We start from the raw sequence: 27,306 nt of genomic DNA, 5'->3' as shown, positions 1-27,306 counted from the left end.
CGTCTATCTTGGATACAGTTTTTGCCTGTCTATCTATTCTCTGCATCTAGATAGTATGTTTATTTCAACTATTATAAGTAAAATAATTTTAAAAAAAACTAATGCAAAAAATAAAAATGGGAAATTTAATGAAAGCAACCAAAAAGATATGTCCTGTATCAGTATGGAACATACAAGGTCCGTCTTTGCCGTCTTTGCATTAAATGTAGTCCCAGTAGTGACTGTTAAATGTCCCTCACCAGTAGATCTTACTGGTCAACGTTTCCAGTCTTTCCATCTGGGAGAAACAGCTGTGGAGTGAAGAGCACAACAAACTTGGCTGAGTAAAACCCTATATTTTAAGAGAGCTTTATGTTTTCCAGTGCATTGCACTGGACTGTATCTCACCGTGAGAATGAAATACAGGGAAAGTCAATGTAATTGGTGACCATACTTAAGATGTAATAATACATCTTGGATGGACTGTTATGTGGGAGTGTTATGGAAAATGGATGATAGAAACCACCATAACAACTACACACTGAAACATTATTTGGCCTATGATCTTCTAAAAGGTAAAAAAAAAAAAGTCTCTGCCAAATCTAAACACATGAGTCACAAGAAAAGAAATAGTTTAGATTAAGCCCACATTTATACACTGAGAAAGTCTTTGTACAGTCCAACATGGGCTCATGCTTTGTTTGCCAACCTAAACTGAGCTTCAAGGCATTTTGTCCTGATTATCTTCTTAGAATTGCCATTCTGTGGCTTGTGGACATGGAGAGGAAATTAACACTGGGATGGAGAGGGTGCATGTGTGTGGTACAATTTTGTAAACCTGACAGCAAGGCAAGTGTGTTATTAAGTTGGTTTGAGTAAGTAATTTGTTTAAATACATCACTTTTCTCAAGCCTTAAGTTTCTCATGTTAAAACTGTGATAAACAGAATAAGGGCACACATTAGTCCAATTATACAGGAATCTGATTCTGGATTAACTGTATTTATTTTTTTTATTTTTTTTTACATAAGCCTTTCTTTCTTCCCTTTGACACCATGTCACACAGACATGTACACACACACACACACACACACACACACACACACACACACGCACGCACACACACGTTACACATATTCACAGAAAGACACTCGAGCTGCACCATCATATTCTCTACCTAGTAATTTACTGTCAGATTCAGTGTCCTGCCTTACTCACCTTCTTTGAATAGCATCCCCCCCCCCTCCTTCCCCTCCCCACTGGAGCATATGCTTTTCTTTTGTGTTGGGGGGCTGTGAGTCATACTGTAAAACATGGTTGGCTTGATTTTCTCTTTCTTTTTTTTTTTAATCCTGTTTTGAGGTCACTAACAGTTCTCTGATAATTCACATGTTTAATCTGTTGGGGTTTTTTTCTGCATCAGTCCATAACAGCAAATACTATTTCTCTCCTCACACTTTTTTTTTTAATATCAGAACTTCACTGAAACACTTTGTCAACAGGTGTTTAGTGGAATGCGGTCGCTGCTTTATACCATCGGTGCTCACTGATGTAAATCAATCTGTTAATGAACTGGATAGTTAAGCAGTGGTTGATCAAAGGAACAGAACAAGGCTTCACCTGTCAAAGGTTGAGGCTGCAAGAGCCTGAAGCAAAGCACCGGCAATTCAACAGCTGCCTGAATGACTATATGATTGTGTGTGTGCATGTGTGTGTGTGTGTGTGTGTGTGTGTGTGTGTGTGTGCATGCATTTTTGTGTGTTTCTGCACTCTAAGATCTCTAATCAGGGGTGAAACTGTTTCTATTTAGGAATCACATCCTCCTTTTAAACATCTGGTAATACAGCATGCCTGAAACAAAAGAAATATTTTCACCCAGAATCTGTACTAATTTACATCTTCTGTATTTCCCTCTTTGCCAAACATTTTTCCAGTACTTCCAGAATTCCATTGTGCTGTTTGCAGGGTGTTGGCCAGACCAGGAGGGAACCACACAGTAAATCTGCACAGTGAGCTGCACCGCTCCTGGTCAGCATCAGTAAACCAAACACCAGCACCGGGGCAGTAGGAGGGGTGGGGAGCGGGGGTGCTTGACAGTGATGCATTAAGGCTTCACATAACCAAGTAAAATAGAATTGCTTGAAAGTCAATTGATATCTGGCCTTGTCTTGTCAAATGGGATACTCCCTGGTTCCACCACATCCAGCTAGCATTACAAAATGTACCGAGAGTTCAAGGTTACATACGATATATCCATAATTAATAATGGTTTAGTGTTTTTAGTTTACTGCTTCACCACATTGTGTGTCATGCTCCCTCTTAAACAGTTGCAGATTTATCTACTCAGTTAATCTAATTGAGTTTACAAAAATGAAGTGGAGCTGTCGGCTAGGACCTATTAAATTGACAAATTACAGTCTGAACCTTTAATCACTTTAACAAAGAAAAAAAGACTTTAAATTTGAAATACAGTACTTGTGTGACTATTTCCTCACATTTCCCCAATAATACAACAACATGGACAGGTGTTTTTTGTTTTTTCCTGGTTTTTTTTTTAATGGCCACGCTATGCATGTAGCATCACCAAGCTTTTCACTGTAATGGGATTGGGCTGAGAGCATTTTTCTCAGCCACTCCAATCTAATACCGGTGATAGTGAACACAATAAGCTGCAGTTTTTATCTTGACTTGTTTTAACTTCACCTTCACCCTCCCATTCTGTAACATATCCAGTCTCCCTTTTCCTCCTTTCACTCTTGTCTCTCTGTTTTCCTCCCTCCTACTGTTGCCTATCTCCTATTAGTGCATCTGGGCTGACATAGTAGTTGAGAGAAACGTGATGACACTGCTGATAAAAAGGCAGCACAGCCTAACACCTGGGCTGTATTAGCACAAATGACCATGAACCTTAAGTAAGGACAAGCTGGCTGATTTTTGTTTTTGTCCTGTACTAAATTGTTTGCGCTACACTATCTTTCATACGACACTGGGAGATACTGGACTCTGGCAGCGATAGGTAGTGGTGGGACTTGTAAAGACAAGACTCCAAGCTGCTGTTAATGAGGTTCTTCTAAGGTAGAATGGATCTCTCATTTCCAGCGCATGATATTGGAATGTTGTTTCAATGGGAATGGTACTCCTTCATTCTGTGAGTCTCACACAAATGTTCTTCCTCAGGCTCTGCGATCCTATTCTCTAAGTATAAAAATGCGAAGACAACCATGGGTGGAAGTAAAACATCTTTGGCATGATCCTTTTACCATAAGATGGAGAGGGCATACAGTATGGGAAGTCCTTAAAACCAAAATTAAACAAAACAGGAGATGAGTGTTCATGAGTGAGTGATGCCCTGGATGACTTTTTTTCTTTCTTTCTCTGTATTCTCATACAACATTAAAGCCCAGGGTGATTCAAATTCACTTCTGCTCTTAAATCATATACCCTTGACTGCTCAGCCTCTAAATACAAATAAATGGCTTGAGAGGAAAGCACTCAAGTTCTCTACTGTAATCCTCAGCCTGAGGGCATATAATCACAGAGTAGTGAAGCACAGACGTACTAATCTAAGAACACTTAACAGGTCACTGGCAGAACGTCTCCGTTCAGCTCTCTCTCTTTTTTTTTTTTTTTCAGAATAACTCATGAATGTGGATCCGGATGCTCTCTCAATGTTCAGCTTCGGTTCTTATATTTACATCACTTCCAAAATGTAACTCAAGTCTGCAGCAAGTGCCAAGTGATGTTAAAGTGTGCACGCTTTCCTGAAGTGTTGAGGCTCTCAGGGGAGGTGAAAATGAGTGCTTCATGCAGTCTTAAAACATGCATTGCAGCCTTTCAGCAACTTATTAAATCTGCAGACCAATTCTGGCAGAACAACTTATTCTCTGGCCAGAGCTTTAAAGTAGCCACAACCCTGGACTCCCTCTTAGTAATCATAAAAAATACTGCAGTGTAGAGCAGGGGAAAGAAGGACACAGCCCACTGGCTATTCGGGTTTGGAGACCACTAAGAAATTTTTAAGTTTGTCATATATTTTTATATATATATATATATATATATATATATATATATATATATATATATATATATATATAGAGAGAGAGAGAGAGAGAGAGAGAGAGAGAGAGAGATAAAAAATGAACTATGAACTATATATAAAATATAATATATGAATATATATGTACATGTATATGTACATATGTATATATATAAATATATTGTATTTTATATATAGTTCATAGCCCGAGGTAAAGGGGTTTCATGAAGTAGGGTGTTAAGATTTGTGGCACAATTCATCATAAGCTTAGACATGAGAAAGATGTAAGCAGTGACCCATTAACTCCCGCAAAAACAATAGAACATCCTTATTGTCTCAGACTAACACGGTCTGTGATGAGCTCCACCCACCCTGTGGGTTTTGTTGCTTAAAAATAAACATTTATACATACTCGTAAGACAAGCTTATTGCTTTCTAAGTTCTTTGAACACAACGGTAATACATGGAGAAAAGTGCAGATGCAGACCCACCACAAACCACAAATGGGTGAAATTATCAACACTGTAGGAACATAATAGGAATTAGGAGATGTTCTTCATGGTGTGTGTGTGAAGTGTTTGGCATTGCAAAGCAAATCCACAGTGCGAATCCAATTAAAGTTGACTCGTAGTTGGTGCACTCTTCCCAGGAGGTGAATCCAACGCTCATCGTCTTCCTATTGGATAATGCAGCTAATTTTGTGCACTGTCTCACCAATGTACAATGAAGGCTTCTTTTCATGGTTTTATGCATTATGAGATATTTTGCAGCTTTTCAAATGGCTTTATCAGCTGTGATATGCATTATAGTACCCTACAGCTGGTGCATAAATCAGTCATGTCGCTTACTGTTGTGTTTGTCCCTTACATACAGCTCTCAAGAGGTCCTTTGAAGTGGAGGATGTCGACACCTCATCTCACACCTCCCCCGGTTCACGCCGGACCACCAGCTCACCTCACCGTAACGCCATGTCTCCCACCAGCATCTACTATCGTGACCTGGGCACGGCTTCTCCAGCCACCAACAACAACAACCTCAATTATACCCAACCCCGCTCCATCATGGGTGGAGGAGGCTCCAAGACCCCAGAGCCTGTGTCGCGCCGCTCTGAACTCTCCATTGATATTTCCTCCTCCAGCAAGCAGGCTGATAACATCACCAGCCCTGCTTCTACACGCTTTGCGACCAATAGTGCACTGAAACGCCCAGAAGTCCTGGGCCACTCCAGGACCCCTGAGATGAGCCACAAGAGGGAGGTCACTTTTGCTAAAACACCTACTGATTCCCCAGCGATGCGTCGCAATGAGGGCAACAATAACAACAACGGGGTCAGCCGGACCTCTGAGCAGAATCACACTCGCAAGTTTGAGCCTCCCAGCCCCGGAGATGTCCGTAAACCTGACATCAGCATCACCAAAGCTCCCCCAGAAAGCAACGGGCACCACGCAGCAGTGCACCACCCACACCACCCCAATCCTCATCACAGCACCATCATTACCACTTTCCGCTGCTCCTCGCCGAGTCACGCTGGACGAAAATCTCCAAACCCTGACAGTAAGTCCACTTAATCTTAACTTACCCAAACTTGTTCTAAATGTGACTTGAGGGTTTAAAGAAAGCCTGGAGGAGAACTTTGCAAAGTGTATATCAATTAGATTTATTACTGTTTTTCCCCATTGATCCCTGCTTGTCTTCCCATTGTGAGTCCTGGTGTAAAAATTGATTGTTTAAAATTGTGGTCATGCTGATCAGTCATCACTGATGGTTACAGATGTTACAGGTTACATTCTGTTAGTGGAAAGCCAGATGTAGTTGCTATCGGATACACTGTTAGTGAAACAAAGCAAAAATGCTTACTCTGTTATCTTTCATTCAGTATTCATTTAGAATCAGGCCTCCATTAACTGACTTGTCTTCAACTGGAACTCGTGGGTACGTCTATCAGGCAGATGCAACACCCAAGAATTCCATGCGTAGCTTTGTGGTTGAGAGTTAAACACATACAATCTATGTTTTTAATTATGACAAAGACAAATTCAGTTGACCTAAATTAGATAATGTAGTTTGTTTGTTTAGTTGTTTCTCATTTACGGTGAAAGAGTCTAGTGTGGAAAGAGGATGGATGAATGGTTGAGTAGCCTGATTCTTGCACAGCTTTGCAGACATCCTTTAATTCTTTTGTATTTCATATTTTCCTTAGAAACTCACATGGAATCCTGTGAAATTGTTGGGTTGTTGGTAAATCAAAAAAGTACTTTGCTGGAATTCAGTTTGTTATCCCTTGCCACCTAATTTGCACGTACACTACTTGTTCAGTGGGACTACTGTATCTTGAATTGTAATAAACCCAGTATACATTTTCTGATTGGAAGAGAACATGGATGATGTTTTCAAATCCCGCTGTGTAAAAAAAAAAAAAAGTCAAATTTTCCAGATTACCTTTCATCCAGACTGACTCATTTAGACTTTCCCCTTTTTTTCATATCTTCCTGCTTCTTCTATATTCTTAATGCACTTACACAAGCAACAGATCTCTCACTCAGAAAAAAGTCAGTAATAGGAGCAGTTTGTTTGATTGGTCTCATGTCTGCAAGTCTGTCAGTAATATCAGTTACCATGTCCTTGGAGGCATGTGTGTAAGTGGGAATAGCAGACTGAATGTCTGTATTTGTGGTTGTTCATGTCTGTTCGTAATGCACTATTGGAGCCATGGTGGTTTTTGTTATGTGATGAAAGCCCAACCATGGCAACTCTACAACAGCATGGTTGTTAAATCTTAATTAGTGCTACAATTGCAGTAAAACTCTATGCAACACAGACACATTCGGACTTCAGGGTAACTACATTCTGCAGTTTGTACAGTAGTATGATACAGCAACATGCAGAACTTTCTTATTTGTCATGATTTCATGTAAATTGGGAAATATCATAATATTCAATGCATAGCTTAGTGTAGTCACAGAAAATGAATGTCACGCCATGCTATACTATACTATACTATACTATACTATACTATACTATACTATACTATACTATACTATACTATACTATACTATACTACACTATACTATATCATACTATACTACACTATACTACACTACACTATACTATACTATACTATACTATACTATACTATACTATACTATACTATACTATACTATACTATACTATACTATACTATACTATACTATACTATACCATACCATACCATGCCACGCCACGCTACACCACACCACACCACACCACACCACACCACACCACACCACACTACACTATACTATACTATACTATACTATACTATACTATACTATACTATACTATACTATACTATACTATACTATACTATACTATACTATACTATACCATACTACGCTATGCTATGCTATGCTATGCTATACTATACTATACTATACTATACTATACTATACTATACTATACTATACTATACTATACTATACTATACTATACAATAATCTAATACTGTATAATATACTATACTATACTATACCTTGTATTTATACTTGGAAATGTGTGCAATCATGTTCACATTGACCATGTATGTTATATTGGTTTTTGCATTATGCTCAACTCGAACTGAGTTACAGCCCTGTATTATTTGGCAGATGCTTTGCAGTCAGATTTCCCACAGTATATTCACCGTCTCAGCATCTCACTGTGTGTGAGACTGTCAGCGTATTCTACTGTACCCATAATATTTCTGTTTCACATGACTATAAATTTGTAGTCCGCTTGTGTGCTGAAACCTTTACACGGTTCTCTCTTAGGTTATGGGGGTCGTAGCCCCTTGTTTGTTCACAGAGAAGGATCCATAGGAGCCTAAATGATGGGTGACCTGCCTGGAGGGCTGGGGCCTCTAACTGGGCCCACCCTGCTCTGCTCTAACATATTATCAAGAGAGCTGGAAAGGACTTTACAACAACCCTGTAGCTGTGCAGCCACAGATTTTCCTGTGCCGTGTATTTGCTCCATACGTGTTCCTGTTATGTCAAGGCATGAATGTATTTTTTTTTGTATTAGCAGAGAGGAACTTTTTAACTAAAATAATATTGCTCTTAATTTTGGTGTTTTTTCAAGTTAATAACAAATATTAAAAAGATCATCTAATCCAGTGTTATTTAACTATTTTTCCATATGACTGTCAGCTGTGTTTTTGAAGTCTTCTAGATAAAACATTTTCCTGCCCATTCAGTTTTTCCAGGAGGAAATGACATCACACATCATCTGTGAGCACGCACACAAAACCACAGAATCCTGTGCTTCCTTCCGTGTTCCGTCAGTGTGATTGTTCACCCTGCTGTGCGACCTCAATGCGGTTCACTTCCTCTCTCAGGACTCATGTGATCTAACTCATTCAACTTCCTAGCAAATGTTTCAGTGCACTTTGATCTTAAAGATACACTACGGTGTTTATGTGGAAGGTCAGCATGGAAAATGTGTGTGGACACACACATACTATAAAGCGACCTACAATTGTTGGAGGATAACTGACAAGTTTTGTTTTTTTTTTTGTGGTTTGACAACCCCACTCTGCAGAGGTCAGAGGAGAGGTAGACCTTTTTGTTGAGCTTGTCTCATCCATCCTAATCCCAACCCTCCCAGCCAGTTTCACAGTCATCCATCAAATATAGTTTGTAGTTTATAACTGACAAAAATGTTCAAAAACGCTCTGTCTTGCCATCTTTGAAGCGACAAAAGAAATTCCTCAATCTGCTGCTTCATCAGGATCCAGTTTAGAATTACAACTAAAGACACCAGGCTCATTCTGATCAGTATCTAGGCCTTTGCTATGTCTTATCTTGACAGGCAGGCCTGCTGTTCATCAATCCATCAAACACTTCAGAGGGAGCTCTATCTAACATCTCTGGACAGAAAAGCCTAGATTAACCAGGGTCAGAAGCAACACATTTCTCTGCTCTTTACAGATATAAGAAACTGTTTCACCGGCAGAACCTTTTCCATCCAAAGCTGTCATTGCTATTGACTGACAGTTATTAATGTAGTGGTTGTTTTCAATCTTTTTAAACAGCAAGCCGCTGATGAAATAGCTGTATTTTAGAAAAACATACTTGATGTCCTTTTTCAACATACACGGAGTTTGTCTTATTTTCTTTTGTTATAGCTAAACTCTGCTGAGGTCACTGAGGAGTTGGATCACGATGATAACAGTGAGATATCTCCTCTAACCTCATTTATCAACTCCTTCGCCGCCTTATTGCAGTGTAGGGAGAAGTATTGTGGAACAACAGTCGTGTAGTTATCCGTTCATATTTTCCGTCTCTCCTAAGAAATCGAGGCTAGGGTATGAACAGTTCTGTTTTCTGCTGAATGGCAAGATGTGTATTTAAAGGTTGCTACTGAAGGACCACTTCATGTGGTGTCATCATCTCTTGTCCTCCTCTTGTGATTGTGAAGACAAGAGCCAATTCATTCTGTATAGTGACATGGAATGTGTTCTTTTTGCCTAAATAAACAGATTATCTTGCAGTACATTTGTTTTCCTAATTGAGGTGTAGTAATTACGGAGAAAAGAGCAAGACAAGCCATTTGTCTTTTATTTGGACTGACCTTCTCTGAACGAGTGGTGGAGGGGCCGGCGTAAGGGTGTGATCTGTCTCTGCCTGCCCATAGGTCAGGAGAGCGCACGTGCGTGCGTGCACACACACACACACACAGAGTTTTATTTTAGTTATCTTTCATCGACACACCCACACACGTACAGGAACCCTCAGGCAAAGATATATCCGAGGTCAAACCCGTCCCAGTGTAGATACTCTGGACTGATCCTAGACCATTAACCAGCATGACCTGCCAAATTACCCAGAAAAAAAAAGGAGAGAAAGCAGAGAAAAAGGAAAGGGAACTTGTGATAGTCGTCAATGTAATCATTCTTAATTCCATACAAAGCTGAAAAAGCTCTGAGGCCCTGGAATACTCATTCGTAATGATGTTTGAATAAGTTCTGAATATTCCCAGTAGTTTAATTACTTGCCTTTATCCCAGCATCACACAGTTAATGTGTTATTTGAAAGTGATTGACGCTACAGTAATGGTTCAACATTTAACAATCTGAGCCTTTTTTTGTTCTAGAAAACTTTTGATGCACAAACTAATCTGCAGACTTCGAAGACCGGGTGGATGGAAACCACTTCTTCCTATGTCCATTGTGTGGGGCACACTAATTATGTGATCTTTTGCAATAAATGTGTAAAATCCACACCATAAAAATTATGTTGAATTGATTTATGAATCCAAAAAAACCTTTGCTACTGGAGTTCTGTACAGTCTTTGCTCATTGACATGCAGCCGAGCTTCTCAGCTAATGGCATCTTAGCCAGGTTGGGAATGTGGACAGTGGACAAGAAATAACAAAATTCAGTACATGACCACATTTTTGAAGTTAGGTGAAAACTTTTTAATGGCTTTTCATTCTTAAATTGATGGTTTCAAATTTCTTGAAAGCTTTTGCTGAAGCGCATCACCTGTTTTCTGGAAGGTGCTCTGGAGATATTTTGTCACAGTCATATTCCCTTATTTTACTGTGCATCCTAAACTTTTGTATTATTATAATTCTCTTGAAACAAGCAGTATACTGTAATTATAATGTTGAATGTCCCATGCTCACTGACCACTTTAAAAGTTAAATGTGACTTAAAAATGCTTGGAATGGCTTTAGGTCAAACCACAAGTTTCCCTGCAAGTGCTATATAATAAGCGTATAAATAAAACCTACTGCTTTAGAATCTGTTCCAGCTTGTACGTTGAACTTTTCATAGTAAATAGTGTGTAAATAAGTACAGTAGCTCGAGAAAAAGATGGAATTCACCCTGAAACAGAAGCATAAAAGATAATGAATTGAAATTAGGGAACATGTCATCTGCGTATTGGTTTTCCTGCTGTCTCATCAGGACTTATTGATGAAGAGGACCACAGCAGATGAGCTAATATCGTTACACAGCATTTCATTTATATATTTTTTAGGTTAGATTGAAATGTTTCCTGAAAATTCATTGGGATTCTTATATTATATTACAAGTACTGTACAGTATATTACAGATAGCTTTTGCTATTGTTGTGTTTTTATAGTAAGTCACCAGAGGGCAGTGTGAGGCAGGTGTAAATCTGTTATAATGGGTTTAAAGCTGTATTTCCTCTTCATGAAAACTAGTCCACTTATCAAACACGCAATGAAAATATTAACTTTACTGCTGTCATCTATTCTGTCAGAGGACAGAACATTTTTCTTCCTTGAATAAGCTCTATCAAACAAGTCAGGAGCTCGGACTGCTGTGGGGTATTAGTGCGGAAATGAGTCCATCACACATATGTCAAACTTTTTCCGTTCATATTTTATGAATGTTTTTAATACTGCAATATATCAATAGGAGAGACGTTCACTTTAAAACAATGTCTCGCAACTCTTTGAAGTGAGTGGATTTCCATTTTTTCTTGAACATCTTACAATGAGAGTGGGGGGGGGTGAAGATGAGAGGAATGGGAAAGAGTTAGGCCGCTCTGCCAAAGATAGATAGACATAAGCTCACACACACACACACACACACACACACACACACACACACAGACACACACATACACACACGCACACAATTCTCCTCGACCCAGATGAGACTTTCGGAAGTGGAAGTTTACACTGAGCATCTGGGGGGAAGTCAAGGGTTAAAGAAGTTTCCCACCACTGCATAAAGACATTTGTCGTATTCAGTCATCTAGCCAAATCCCACAACTGCAATAAAGTCAGTCCTTTGCTTTCACTTTTCTCTGTGTGCTTTGAAGCAGCACATTCACACATTACGTTTGTAAGAGAACATGCATGTTCAAGCAAATACACACAGACATACTTCCTTTCATACCATTGGGGATATGACTTTTGGCAGAATGATCACACTTTATCTTCCACGGAGAGTTAAGGTGAACAGCACAACATTGGAGACCCATCATCACCGCACACATGCACACTTTATCATCCTTTTCCATCATCATGAGAAAAAAGACAAATACCAAGATATGTGTCGTCAGAATTGCGATGAAGCAGACAGAGATAAGATTTAGTCTCAGTTGACATTATCTTTGGTAACTGTTCGTGTTCAGGTGAAACCTCCCTCAAGTTTATCACATGATTTATCCAAAATCATGTGTCTTATCCTGGCCATGCAAATAAAGTAGTAAAGAGCCTTAAAATAGAAACAAAAATCACGCCAACTTGATTGATGAATGTTGTTTTCAGTGTTGTAAATGTGACATGGCTGACCAAAAGAATGAATTAATAAACACCTGCCTACATCATTTCAAACGCAATTTCTGAATTTCTATTTTGAAGCCGATGTGAAATCCTTGGTAATGTTGCAGTTTTTATTTTTTGTGTGTGCATTTTTGTCCTGTATTTGCTCTGTGAACCAGCCTGTCTCTGTGTGGTGGATCATCTGCCAGCTGTTTTCTATTGAAAACAGGACGGTTTATGGTGAAGACAGAAGGTTCAAATGTGGTCAGATTCTTCTTCACATTCTTTGCTAATTATGTTTGGCCCACTTGCTGCCTGATAGAAGACGCACTGGAGAGATTATTGTTTTGAGAGAGAGAGAGGGAGAGAGAGAGAGAGAGAGAGAGAGAGAGAGAGAGAGAGAGAGAGTGTGTGTGTGTGTGTGTGTGTGTGTGTGTGTGTGTGTGTGTGTGTGTGTGTGTGTGTGTGTGTGTGTGTGTGTGTGTGTGTGTGTGTGTGTGTGTGTGTGGACAGACAGATGGCCATTTTTACCATAGTCTTACCATCTGCTAAAAGTCAATGATGAGAGTGAGGAGGGATTCGTGTGTGTGTGTGTGTGTGTGTGTGTGTGTGTATGCATGTGTGTGTGTGTGTGTGTGTGTGTGTGTGATTGAAGTAGGCATGTGAGGGGAAAAAGAAAGACACAACGTTGCCGTCGTGTCCTTTGTCTCACACACTCCACAACTGATTACATTGTATGTCCTACTCTTCAATTATAGAGCAGCTTTGGACAATTTTGTGTCAGGCTAAAGATTATTTACAGATTACAGATGATGCCGCTAATGTAATAGTGATGCTTTTTTACTGAATTCAAGAATAATAATGTAATAACTAACAACAAGAGTGGAAAAATAATTTCACCTATGGGGGACTAATAAAGGGTTCTTTAATCTGTCTGATATCAGTGCAGCTCCATCTGTATGGCTTCATAGTTTGGTGAGAGTTGATGATGTGTTGTTTCTAACTGAAGCTGACTCATGTGACATCAGTTGAGTCAATTTGGCAGATTTCACAGAGCTTACTTTGGACCTCTGCATTACTTGTGATAATGGAGATTTTGTTATTGCAAACCTGAAATGGAAACTGCTGAGTATCAATAATAAAACAAAATAAGATGTGTTTCTTTCATAGATGAAATAACCAAAATTGAAAAACAAACTGACACTATAATTGAAAAAAACAAAACAAAACAAAAAACATCCTTTGCAGCAGCAAGAAAAAATGTAGCTAACTAAACCATGTGTTAAAAATATGTAATGTGTTTTGACTTTTGTGTTTCTCCAGTTGGATGTATTCGCAAGCCACTGCAAAAAAAATTGAAAAATTAAATAAGACTGTGGCTGATTAACCATCCATCCATCCATCCATCCATCCATCCATCTATCCATCCATCCATCTTCCACTGCTCATCCGTAGTCGGGTCGCGGGGGCAGCAGCTTCAACAGGGAGCCCCAAACGTCCCTTTCCCCGGCCACATCCACCAGCTCTGACTGGGGGATCCCAAGGCGTTCCCAGGCCAGTGTTGAGATATAATCCCTCCACCTGGTCCTGGGTCTGCCCCGAGGTCTCCTCCCAGCTGGACGTGCCGGAAACACCTCCCTAGGGAGGCGTCCCGGAGGCATCCTCACCAGATGCCCAAACCACCTCAACTGACTCCTTTCCACGCGAAGGAGCAGCGGCTCTACTCTGAGCCCCTCGCGAACAGCAGTGTTTCTCACCTTATCTCTCAGGGAGACACCAGCTATCCATCTGAGAAAGCCCATTTCAGCTGCTTGTATTCGCGATCTCGTTCTTTCGGTCATGACCCATCGCTAATGACCATAGGTGAGGGTAGGAACGAAGATTGAACGGTAGATGGAGAGCTTTGCCTCTTGGCTTAGCTCCCTCTTTGTGGCAACAGTGTGGTAAAGCGACTGCAATACCTCTCCTGTTGCCCCAATTCTCCTTCCAATCTCACGCTCCATTGTTCCCTCACTCGTGAACAGGACCCCAAGATACTTAAACTCCTTCGCTTGTGGAAGGACCTAATTCCCTACTCGGAGAAGGCAGTCCACCGATTTCCTGCTGAGGACCATGGCCTCAGATTTGGAGGTGCTAATCCTCATCCCCGCCGCTTCACACTCGGCTGCAAACCAGACCAGTGAGAGCTGCAGGTCACAGGCTGATGACGCAAACAGGACCACGTCATTTGCAAAAAGCAGCGATGCAATCCTCAGCCCACCAAACTGTAAAGCCTCCTCACCACGACTACGCCTCAATATCCTGTCCATGAAAATCACAAACAGAATTGGTGTTAAAGCGCAGTCCTGGCGAAGGCCAACAGCTACTCGGAACAAGTTCGACTTACTGCCGAGAACCCAAAGCAGCTCTCACTTTGGGCGTACAGGGATTGGATGGCCCTGAGGAGAGGCCCCCTCACCGCATACTCCCGCAGTACTTCCCACAGTATATCCCTGGGGACTCGATCATACGCCTTCTCCAAGTCTACAAAACACATGTAGACTGGATGGGCATACTCCCAAGCCCCCTCTAGGATCCCTGTGAGAGTAAAAAGCTGGTCTGTTGTTCCACGACCAGGACGGAACCCACATTGTTCCGCCTCAATCTGAGGCTCGACAATTGGCCGGACCCTCCTTTCCAGCACCTTGGAGTAAACTTTCCCAGGGAGGCTGAGGAGTGTAATGTCCCTGTAGTTGGCACACACCCTCTGGTCCCCCTTTTTAAAAAGAGGAACCACCACCCCAGTCTGCCACTCTTTCGGCACTGTCCCAGACTTCCACACAATGTTAAAGAGGCGTGTCATCCATGACAGCCCCTCAACACCCAGAGCCTTCAGCATTTCCGGGCGAATCTCATCAACACCCGGGGCTTTGCCACCGTGAAGTTGTTTAACTACCTCGGTGACTTCACCCGAGAGATTGACCCTGAGCCCCCATCATCCTCCAGCTTTGCCTCTACAACAGAGGACGGGTCAGTTGGGGTAGTTGGATTCAGGAGTTCCTCAAAGTGTTCCTTTGACCGACCGACAACCTCCTCAGTCAAAGTCAACAGTGTCCCATCTTTGCTGTATACAGCTTGGATGGTCCCCCGTTTCCCCCTCCTGAGGTGTCGGACAGTCCTCCAGAACAACTTTGGTGCCGTCCGATAGTCCTTCTCCATGGCCTCTCCGAACTCCTCCCACACCCTCTGTTATGCCTCCATCACAGCCGAGGCTGCAGTCCTTTTGGCCTGTCGGTACCCTGCAACTGCTTCAGGAGTCCCCAGGGACAACATGCCCCTGAAGGCCTCCTTCTTCAGTCGGACGGCTTCCTTGACCACTGGGGTCCACCACAGTGTTCGAGGGTTACCGCCCCTTGAGGCACCCAAGACCTTGAGACCACAGCTCTCAGCTGCAGCTTCATCAATGGAAGCTTTGAACATCGACCATTCAGGTTCAATGCCCCCAGCCTCCACAGGGATGCACGAGATGCTCCTTCGGAGGTGTGAATTGAAGGCCTCGTCAGTCCTCCTCCAGACGTTTCCAGTTCACCCGTACTACTCGTTTGGGCTTACCAGGTCTATCCAAAGGTTTCCTCCGCCAACGGACCCAACTCACCACCAGGTGGTGATCAGTTGACAGCTCTGCCCCTCTCTTCACCCGAGTGTCAAAAACACACGGTCGAAGGTCAGATGATATGATCACAAGATCAATCATTGACCTCCGACCCAGGGTGCTCTGGTACCAGGTACACTTGTGAGCGTCCTTGTGTTCGAACATGGTGTTAGTTATGAACAATCCGCGACTAGCACAGAAGTCCAACAACATAACACCGCTCGGGTTTATATCAGGGAGGCCATTCATCCCAATCACGCCCCTCCAAGTGTCTCCATCATTGCCGACGTGTGCATTGATGTCCCCCAGGAGAACAATAGAGTCCCCTACAGGGATCCCTTCAAGGACCCTATTTAGGGACACCAAGAAGGCCGAATACTCTGAACTGATATTTGGTGCATATGCACAAATAACAGTCAGAGTTTTCCCCCCAGAGCCTTAAGGCATAGGGAAGTGACCCTCTCTTCCACCATGGTAAACTCCAACACAGCGGCGCTCAGCCGGGGGCTAAAACAAGGTCCAACCCCTATCCAGGAGTTTGGATCCAGAACTGAGGCTATGCATGGACGTAAGCCCCACCAGGTCCAACTGGTAACACTCCACCTCCAACACAAGCTCCTTCCCTGCCAGTGAGGTGACATTCCACGTCCCCAAAGCCAACTTCTGCCGCCCGTTGTGGCCCCCTGTCGTCACTGCCACCCATATGGCAGCGCACCCGACCCCATCGGTCTGCCCTGCGGATGGTGGGTCCACATGGGTGGGAAGAATCCACATTGCCTTTTCGGGCTGAGCCCTGCGGCAGACCCGGCTGGATTTTGAGGGCTGAGCCCTGTGGCAGACCCGGCCACCAGGCGCTCGCTGACGGGCCCTCCGTCTAGGCCTGGCTCCAGACATGGGCCCCGGTCTTCCTCCAGGCAGGGTCACATTTTTCCCTTTCCGATTTGTCATGGGATCTTTTGAACCATTCTTTGTCTGGCCCTTCACCTGAGACCTGTTTGCCTTGGGTGACCCTACCAGGAGTAAAGACTCCCAACAACATAGCTCCCAGGATCCTTAGGGCACACAAACCTCTCCACCTAGATACGGTGATGGTTCCTTGGAGAGCTGATTAAGCAATGATGAATCAATGCTGAAGTGTAGTTTAACAGCCTTTTTATTTATTTCAGATATTTGCTTTCACTTGGTTCTGCTGGGAGGCTCTTAACACAGAGCTGCATAAAATACAGAAAAAGATAAAATGGGTGATTTGAATCTATATCATTACACAGCAGATCAATGCAGGCAGAACAGAAGCAAAAAATATCTTTTTCTCACAATAATCATTGCCTCTTTTACATTTATATACCCCATCTATTATATCTTGCAGAGTGATTTTGTATATTATCCAAGTAAAGCTTGTGTACAAAGTTTATGGCTAATTGCTCATGCAATGGATAGTTAGATGTTCAGATGTTCAAAACAATGTCGATAGATGACATCTAAAAAGAGACGTGTCTCCGTTTCTGCAAATGGAAGGTTTCTGTTACAGATTATTAACACCATAACATGGATACATATTTCTGGAACTCTGTAATGACTTCACAAATGAGTTCAATCAGACCTCTTCTCTTCATTTTGAGTTGAGTCATTCCTGTCCTTCGGCCCTGCAGATCCAACAAGGGGGCCAGAGAACTCCCACAAGGCTGATCCCTTGGAGTTGCCGTGTTTATTGTTCATCAGGGAGGGCTTTGACTCCAGAACATCAGAAACAGTGTTTGCATGCACAGTGTAAGTGTATCTCAAGAACAGAAAAAACAATTTCAGAAGAAGAATTAAACGGCATCTGCTACAAAAAAACAAAACAAACTAAATTAGGCGCTGGGAACTTATCGTCAAAGCCTTCTTTCCACCATCAGAGTTTTTTGGGTTTTTTTGCTAAATACAAACTGGAAGTGAGAAGAGGGAGAGACAGAAAAAGGCTGACAGGAGAGATGACGTGTACTTGCAGTGAGATGTACGACATCCACGAGACGGAAAGCCTTTGTGAGTATCTGTTTGGTTGTCATTTGTGACTGTCATAGACTCTGTAGAGACAAGAGGGACAACTGGTTTCCATTAACGGAATCAAGCTGAGGCACGATGTATCCCATCTTTAGCCCAAAATGCTACTTACTTACGTAAAACAAATCTGCTTACTAGGCAGCATATTCAACTCTCCCTCTTAAAATTCTTCTTTTCTTCCGTTGAGCTAAATAAACAAGTTGTTGCCTGAGCATTGCTGTGTTTCTTGATTTTAACGGAACAGGGTTTTATGGGGGTTGGAAGCCGTAATAGCGACACATTCTGTTGATGTTCTTGAGGCAGAACTGAGTAATCCGGTTGGGAAAGTGTCTCTGTCTTAAAACCCAAAAGACAGCGTAAAGCAAACACTTCCCCATAAGCAAATCATCTAACCACAAAATCCAGTTTATTGTAATCCTGGGGTAAAATGTGGTCTGAGAAATAAACCTGGAGAAGCATTTACTGCCTATGTAAAAAAAAGACGAAAATATATACATAGATTATCCCAGCTGTGCTGCTAGTGTATGTTTGGTGATTTCATCGGGTGGGGGTGGGGTGGGGGGGCTTTCTTCTCAGAGGACTCTGTTGGGTGCTGAAATAAACTACCCTCATTCATCTCACACATGTTGTCTCCATTTGCACCACAAGGGAGTAGAGCAACCACAGCAGGAAAAAAAAAAAAAGACAACAGGAAGTCTCTAACGGACCCAGCTATCTTCCCAGTAGATTACCCAGGCAAAACCAGATGTTCCTCTTCTCTCCCAGCCTCTCACTTTGTCTTCTTCGCTGTGCCACTGAGTCACTTGTTCTGCTGAACAGACTCCTGAAATGAGCTCCAAATGTGATTCAGCAACCAGAACCTCTGGTCCAATCACAGATCTCCAAAATGGGACATGCCAGGACAACGCAGCACTTTAGTTACAGCTAGCTCATATGTAGTGATGGAAAAAAATGAATAAAATAAAAACCATCACTTAATAGCAACAGCAATAATCATCAATCTCATCCTCATAATCACCATCATCCATCCACCCATCCATCCATCAATCCATCCATTCACCCATCCATCCATTTATTTATTTATTTTCAGCAATTTAATTTACATAATTAATCACCAAAAATTCATATTTAAATTACTTAGATCTTTGCTCAAAGCTTCTTAGAGCATGTAAGAAAATAACACTGCTAACATGCAGCAGAACTCCCTTTTGATGTTGGCTCCCATGACAGGAAATGTTAACTTTCACCACTGATGAGTCATGGGTTTCGCTGACAACAATGTTTATCGAGAGATATGGATGATAAAGGTTTTCTTCAGTCATGAGAGATATGAAGTGGGAATATGCCAGGATTTCCTACTTTTAAAGGTTATTCATGCTTACATGCAGTTAAAACATTTGCCTCTGGTCCTTCCTCCACACCAGAGGTGACAGATTTGTGAGCTGAAGAAAAAAAGCTTGTAGGAAAAAAAAAGAAAAAAAAATCCATTGCTAACTTGATGTAATTTTTCCAATGAATCTATCAGTATCAATCTGTAGAGCAGTAATCAATGTGATAGTTGAATGAAAACTGATGATAATAATGAATATGTTTCATTAGTGCGCAGCATATGTTGCTTTCACAGTGAAATGACACTCCAGCCAGCTGTCGTGGTTCATCTCAAGTTTTGACCGGAAGGAAGTGATTTCTGCTGAAAGCTGAATTTTTTTTTAGTTTAATTTTTTTTGTTAGGCCTGTCTGTCCGTCTGTCCGTCTGTCTGTGTAGCTATCAAGCTATCCATCTTCTCCACTCCTCCCCACACACACCATACACCAAACCCAAACCACAAATGCATAATTGTTCTGCTTTAGTTGTAGATTCAGTCACGACTCAACCAGCGACTAGGTATGAAGATGTGTGTGTGTGTGTGTGTGTGTGTGTGTGTGTGTGTGTGTGTGTGTGTGTGTGTGTGTGTGTGTGTGTGTGTGTGTGTGTGTGTGTGTGTGTGTGTGTGTGTGTGAAACAATGTTGGGATTGGAGAAAGCAGATGGACACACAACAAGTACAAGTTTGGCTCCACACTTACACACAAGCATGGACACACACATACTGTAGATTCCCCACTGACTTAATCTCACACACACTTTGAGATAGCCTGCTATATCCACAATGTTCTCCATTCACTTTCTGTGAATGAGGGGTGTGACTGCTCAAATGCCTTCCCAGCCACTGGGGATGCTGGTCACATGACCGAAGCTGTGGGCGTGGCCCCGCGAGCAACAGCACAGCCTCACCAGCTGGAGCTGTGATTGAGAGAGGAAGAGAGGAGAGAAGGAGAGGAAAGGGTTAGGTAAGTTGTTGATTTCTGTGTTTAATGGTTGCCTTAAGAACATAAAGAACAGCTATATGAGGAGAAATGAGATGAAGGGGGTGTAAGAGCGTCGTGACAGGAGAAAGTGATGGGTTGGTGCTTTGAGACAGTTTGCCAGGTGTGTGCAGCGGGTTGTGTGGAGAAGGAATTTACGAGGGTGTGTTGCTGTCAAGAAAGTCATAGAAAACAATTTATTTTATCTTGCTTTCACTTGATCGCTTCGTTGTTTCCCCCATTGTTCCAACCATCAGAGTTTGGAGGGTGAGCACAACCACTCACCACCTCCCCTTCTCCCACACTTCTCTCCTCCCCTCTCCTTTTCTTTCTCCCTCTCCCTCCCATTGTGTCTTCAGCTCTGCAGCATGCATGGATAATCAATCTACCACAAAGAGAGAGAGAGTATTGACCAGTCAGGATTGCGCTTATTACTTTTTTTTTTTTTTTTTTTTTAAATCTTGGATTTCAGGGGGTCTGTTCTCTCTGGGCCTGTTTTTTCCCTTTAGCTTCACCTCTCTTAACATCAGGCTGAGTTTCCAGCCTGACTTTGATGCAGTGCACTGGATTAGCGAGCCACTGATGGAGCCAAGCTGTTTTGACATGATTTAATATTGACAATCTCTTGTGCCTGTTCTCAAGAGCATTTGTTTCCAAGTTCATGCAGAGTTGAAGAGTCAAACGGGGCATTTTTTAAATTTTTTTTCCCATTTCAGTTTTTGCTCTACTGGAGGGAATTGTACAAACTCCCCCATTTCCAAACTTTGCCAGTTGCCTCTGCTGGGAAAGAAAATTAAGTTGTGGTTAGTCACTTTGATGTAATTCTGTGCCCTGGAGGCTAGTAAAACTTTTCTAAATTCCAGTTATCTTCTCAGTGTGTCACATGTTTTGCACAAAAGATGAAACGTTTCTGTTTGATGTTTCACCCAGATGTCCCAGCCAAGTTTTTCGCTTAAATAAGGTCGCTGCATCGATTTAATACACTTGTTTACTATTCATAAGTCAGTCAAATAGCATTGCAGTTCTAACAGGATGAGTGAATTAAAAGTGCATTTTTGATTCTTTTTCACACTGCAGGCAGGAAGCAGTCTCAGTGTGCAGGAACGTGGTTAATTTCAAATGTTCATGAAAAACTATTTCATTAGATGCTCTCGGGGCCACTGAAGTGTTGTTTACTTGATTCTAATTATAGAGCAAACATGAGGCCCGGTACTGATTAATTCAGTCACACAAATAGACAGCAACATTAAAAAGAAATCAAGCAAACAATTGAAAATATAATCAGTCCAGCCCTGGTATGTCCCAGATATTTACTAGAAACATGAAATACCAAAATAGAATTGCGGTGCTGCAGATGTCAAAGCATCAAGCCTGATTCTCTAAAGGGAAATCTAACCCTTTTTACACTGAATCAACCTGTAGGTCCTGTCATGCTGGGACACTTGTTTGTCCTTCATGCTCAATGTTTAGACCAAAGGCTTTTGTCCAGAAAGAATCAGAGCAATCTAATAAGAGACGCATGAAAATATTTTATAGTTAACAAACAGACAGTCTGATAATATTCTGTCTTACATTCCGCTGTATGATAATGATCGCATAGATGATTGTATTCATGTGTTTAATCTACTAAGGTCTTAATTATTTCCCCATTCCATCAGCAAGTGAAGAATCCTTATGGGATGTGTTGACTTCTCATCTGCATGGTGAAGTGCAAAACTGTGAGCTAGCTAGTCTGTTTGCATTCTAACTGAGGTCATCTACATAAGACAAACGTGTCTGTTGTGTCACACACACAAATATCATATCTGGTGTTCTTGGCTGCTGTAATCTACACATTAGATGGAGTTATGAAGCGTTGATTCTGGTAGATGATCATATTTTGCATGATATGGTCTGAAGTTTGTGTCACAATCTCCTCCTACTGAAGTCATTTACATCAGAAACCATTTGCAGCTGTAGAATTATTAAACTTATTTTCTGAATGAAAAAAAAAAGAAGTATGATGTGCATTTGATCCATTCATTCTTGCTCCTCTTGAATTTATTTACGGAATTTCCCTTTTGGACAAATGAAGAATATCTGTCTATTTCCACTGCTTGGATGTAAAGTTAGTAGTAAATGGATAAAGAGTCTCAGTCAGCAGGTTTTTTCTTTTTTCTTTTCGGACATCTCAGTGGTGTGACTTGAAAAGAAAAGAACCGTCTTCACCCTGTGCCGCTCTGAAGGTCACAGCGCTTCTAATTTCCTCTCATTAGGTACCCACCAGCATCCAGTGCTGAAATATGTTAACCAGCCTGTTACTTAGCCACTTCATACTTGGTGGTTGTGAACCACCTTGTTCTCCTTACATGTTTCTCGGAAATGTTTGGGCTGTGGTCGGTGAGCCTCCAATATAGGAAGAGCTGCCCAGAACACCAGGCTCTTAGAGTTGTCCTCAGCACCAATGACTGCTCTGCTCTGTTCTCCTTTTCCTAATCTCTGCTCACAGCTATTGATCAGAACGTTGTTTGGAGTGTGTTCCGATTTACATCCTGTAGCCGTTACAGTCACAGTTGTCTTATATCTCGTCTCTCGATGCTCGAGCCGTTTATGTCAGACATCCCATGTCTTCTGATTTGGTGTTGTTGAGGTTTTCCTTTTTTTTTTTTCTTTTTTTTTTTGGCGGACATCTGCTCTTCCAGACGTTCCCATGTGTTGAGCTGTATTTTAACACTGAGCAGCACCATCTGCTTCGCTCAACGTCAGGCGATGGTTTGCATTCTCAAGGCCACGAGTGACAAGGTAGAAAGAATGGAAGTGGATCGATAGCGTTCTTCAAACCTTTTTCTGAAGCGCAGATTTGTGTTTGTCTTTTCACTGAACTTTGTCATCGTACATGACGCTGTGATGTCAGCGCAGCAAAAGATCAGTATTTTTAATTGTGTTTAGTATGGAGGTACAGATGAGGGATTGATTGGGGGGGGATTTCCTCTTTCATGCAGCTGACTGGTGTGAACCTCCTACCTTCCCAGCCCTGTCACTACCTGCAGACAGCAACACGTCAACCCGATATCCATCTCAAAATAAACACAGCGTTGGAAATAAACTTCTGGCCTGCACTCAAACTTGAAATTGAAGTCAGCAGACCAGGCAAAAACTCACAAACGTTGTCACCGGACCTAAAAAAAAGTTTTTTAAAACAAACTTCAGAAACCGTTATAAAAGAATTCAACACCAAATGGAAACTTCAAGGGAAATGGAACTTTTAAGCAAGGTCACAAACTCACTGAGAGCTTGACGTGCCATATCCTTGTCAGTTCAAGCTTGGGGTTACTGTACTGTTCCTGTGATTGGCTCAAGCTGCCTTTACTTTAACTGTTGTCTCAAATGTCAGTTTCAACCTTTTAGTTGATGCCATGATGCTGTAGGAGAGAGAAGTCAATAAAGTGTCGTGAATTCTGTTGGTTATTGGATAATATGATCATAACTTTGTTGTACAGAAACTGTAAAAACACCGGGGGGGAAAAAAACAACAACTTCTGGTTTTCACATCTATAACATTGATAAAATGTAAATATATGAAGAATATAAATATAACCATTTTTTAAATAATGTCTTCAATGCTTCCATAATAGTACTTTATGTTTAATATTGTAGCCGTTCTTCTTTACTCTCTATTTTGGTGTAGAAGCCTCTAAAACAACAATGAAATAAATGGTTGACATGCTGACATAACATCCTTTGTCTCTGCAGGGTACAGCTAGTCCCACCTATATTTATATGCGCTGTGGTTTTAAACCATCTATATGCCCTGCATGAAACAGATTGCATCACAATGGGGGGTATGCTACTACTGTTCCACTAAAAATACTAGCGTCATTTCTTATTTCAAGGAAAGACTCAATCAGCAAAGCGCTGGTGTTTTTAAGCAGAAGCTGAAATGAGGGATGACACGTGTTAATATCCTTTTCTGCTAAAATGAAATGCTGTATTTCTCATTTGTGACTCGCATTTTTCTCCTGAGAATACTCATAAAACTTCATCATTAAATTTTCAGTTTGTATTAAATTGTACGTATGTTAATCTTGTATACACATGGCACAATTATGACTTTCACTGAACTCCTGCACTTCCTTTTACTCTCTGGAGCCTCAATCCATCCTTTTATCCAGACGACAGCAGACACAAAACTTAATGATCTCCTCATCTCCAGAAGGAGCCACCAAAGGACCAATGGCAATGTATCCTGCAGTTAAGTAGAAAGTTGTAGCTTAGAAACACATTTACACACTCAGGGAAGTGAAGGGTACAACACCAGAACAGGGATTCAGGGATTTCACCTCATGCCTATCTTTTCTTCCTCAAACAAAACTCTGCGCAGAGTGACTGGACAGTGAAGACCAACGCTAGGGAGAGTAAAGATTTGGTCCCTTGTTCATTAAATATTCAAGTAAGAGAAAGTTGTGATTATGAAATATAGTGTGTTCTCTTTAGGAATTAAAATCTAATTCCTGGTCCAACTGGATCGTTCATCAGGAAGTAAGACGTTATAGCAAACAACCATTATCACTCCACATGAGCTGACATTCAGGGGAGTTTTGTCTTTGTTCTGTATTTTCTTGTAACTCTATAATGTGTGAGGGTAGGGTTTTTTGTTTTTTTTCCCCAATTTACAATTCATTGCAGACATGGAACTAAACATCAGCATGAGACTTAAAAATGAAGGAAAAATTAGTGCAATAAATCACTTGAGTTCAGAAACTACGGTCAACAATAAAATTCCACACACAGACCAGTTCCTTATGTAGAGCATCAATTTACGAACCACAACATTTTAACAGTTAGGTTCATCTTCACCAATTACATTTTGCGCTTGCCATGAAAAATTTTACTGATTTCTATTAGATTTTTTTTGTGCAGGACATTTATCATGCAGCCCCTAGAATTAAACAATAACATAAGAGAACACATTTCAACGTGATTCAAAGCTGGGCACAAATATGTTGAAGTGAAACGTGTGGATCAAAGAATGGGAATTATTTTTCTTTTTCGGAGGTTTTTTCATGAAGACAATAGAGGTTTTGTTCTTTGCATTTCTAGTGTCACTCGGTGAATATTAAACACAGGGATCACGTGTGATGTGCCTGATGGAGATCTAAAGAAAAACTCAGGAGGGGAGTGATGATTTATATATGTGTGTTATTAAGCAAAATACACCTGATGGAAGGGGGAAGCTCTGTCTGAGTTTTCCAGACCAGTTTAAAGAGGGATCAAAGTTGGTTTTATGCCACTCTTAGGATAATGGTTGGTATTTACAAGCTAAGGATTGACATGCTAAATAATTTAGGAATTACTAACACGATGAATTACTTTCATGTGAAGTTTGAGGGCAGAAAAGAAAGCTGCTCTTGGGTTTTTTGCGGTGCTATGCCAGCATGCAGGACTCTTTAGATACTGATAGAAAAACATTAGCAGAGGCCAAGATATACGGATTTTTAAACTTTAGGAGTGCTCAGCATCCCAAAATCATTGGATCTGGCAGTCACCATAATTTTGTCAATTACATCAGTCAACTAGAGTTCATTCCAAGCTGGTCACCCTTGATAAAGAAATGTCATATTTAAAATAGATGGAGTACAACTTTGGCTGCAAACATTTTGCATGTGTAAATGCTGTGGTTTGGTCTTCTGTGATGCCTTCAGGAACAGAAAACAGGAACCGATCCAATATTTAGATTTGTCAGTTTAGGACCACTGAACAGATCCTTCTTTTTCATTTGAAATGGTGCTCTTAAGGACTGACTACTGTAACTTTTTTGTAACCTCAGTTTAATTTAGGAAATCTGATTCATTCTTCTCCTTTGGGAACATTTAATGTTTGAGGCCAGCTGAGTTGTGATCTGAGTCATTCTGTATATTTCTGCTCAAATGTAGTGAGGTGACTCATCCAGAAAGGGTTATCGGTGCGTTCTTTGTGGAACATAAAATGTAGATCTGAGTCATGAAGAGACGCTTTAGAAGCTGTTGTGAATAGAAATGACAGTGCTGTCAATCTGTCACAAAAAATACTTCAAAATTCCCCTGATGACCAGCTCATCCTTTGCCCCCAAAGAATGAAAGGGGTATCTTTAGGACACAGTGCTGACGCATGCAGCTAAACTGTGTGTGAGAATAGTGAATATCAAAGCAGAAGGCTTGTTGTCTGCTTGGGTCACATGTTCATTTCCCAGATGTTTCCCTCCCTTGCATTGCTTGTGTTCATATGTATCTCTTATTTGTTAGGTCTTACAACTACATCAATGGGATGCCTGTGCTAGAGTACAAGTGTTTGTTCAGTGAGCAGCCAGCCAGCCAGCCAGCCAGTCAGCCAGCCGGCCGGCAGATGGCTCATTGCTGGCATACTCATAGAGCCCATGAGGCCGATTGGCTGCAGACCTGCAGTGTGTCGTTAGAGCTAATCTGCATCCTGTCAGTCAGGAGGCTACTGATGCAATCAGGCTCTGTGTAACAGAGCTGAATATGGGCTTTTTGTAGTGATGATTTGTAACACTAAGCAATTATTTGCAAACACATCTCAGAGACTACATGAATCAATCAAAAACACAAACTCTTATATTATTTAATTATGTCAATGCATGCCCTCCTGTGTAGGTTTCTTGTCGAAAGTGGTTTGGACGAAATAAACGTCAGTCCATCAGGATAAGGTATTAATTAACATTTTTTAAAATTTGCATTTATCTAGTTAAATTACATCACTTCTCTGATAATAAAATGGACGTTAACAAAAAGAAAATCCTTCCTTTACATTTTAGTAATGGATGTATTAACCAAGCAACACGTTACACAGGGTAGTTAATCTGTTAGCCGTGAGGCTATCTGAGGAGTGGTGATGGTATGATAGCCTCGCTCACAAATGTATTCAGAGATATTCAGCTGCGTCATCAATACCCACATGACCTTACCTGTTTAAGGTGTGAAGATTTAAAGGATGGGGGGAGGTTGTGACATAAATGCACATACATAACGTATAAGTTTGTGACC

The 27,306-nt window shown here is 41.3% G+C and overlaps 1 protein-coding gene across 5 annotated transcripts in view; it reads left to right on the top strand.

Annotated features, from left to right (window-relative positions):
* Window positions 1-27,306, top strand: part of septin9b (septin 9b) — a 60,747-nt gene that overhangs the window by 17,724 nt on the left and 15,717 nt on the right. For 3 of the 5 annotated variants that reach the window (XM_068321136.1, XM_068321135.1, XM_068321134.1), the window contains exon 2: window positions 4,888-5,568. In XM_068321136.1, coding sequence (XP_068177237.1) covers window positions 4,888-5,568 — 681 coding nt within the window. Of the gene's footprint in view, window positions 1-4,887; window positions 5,569-17,579; window positions 17,925-20,185; window positions 20,273-27,306 lie in introns of those variants that run through there. The other 2 variants (XM_068321137.1, XM_068321138.1) reach the window with 2 other exon arrangements.

This window comes from Antennarius striatus, chromosome 8 (assembly GCF_040054535.1).
Source record: "Antennarius striatus isolate MH-2024 chromosome 8, ASM4005453v1, whole genome shotgun sequence".
In the NCBI taxonomy this organism is placed as follows: domain Eukaryota; kingdom Metazoa; phylum Chordata; class Actinopteri; order Lophiiformes; family Antennariidae; genus Antennarius; species Antennarius striatus.
The sequence above is the reverse complement of the archived record's forward strand: the minus strand, read 5'-3'. Positions and strand labels throughout refer to the sequence as shown.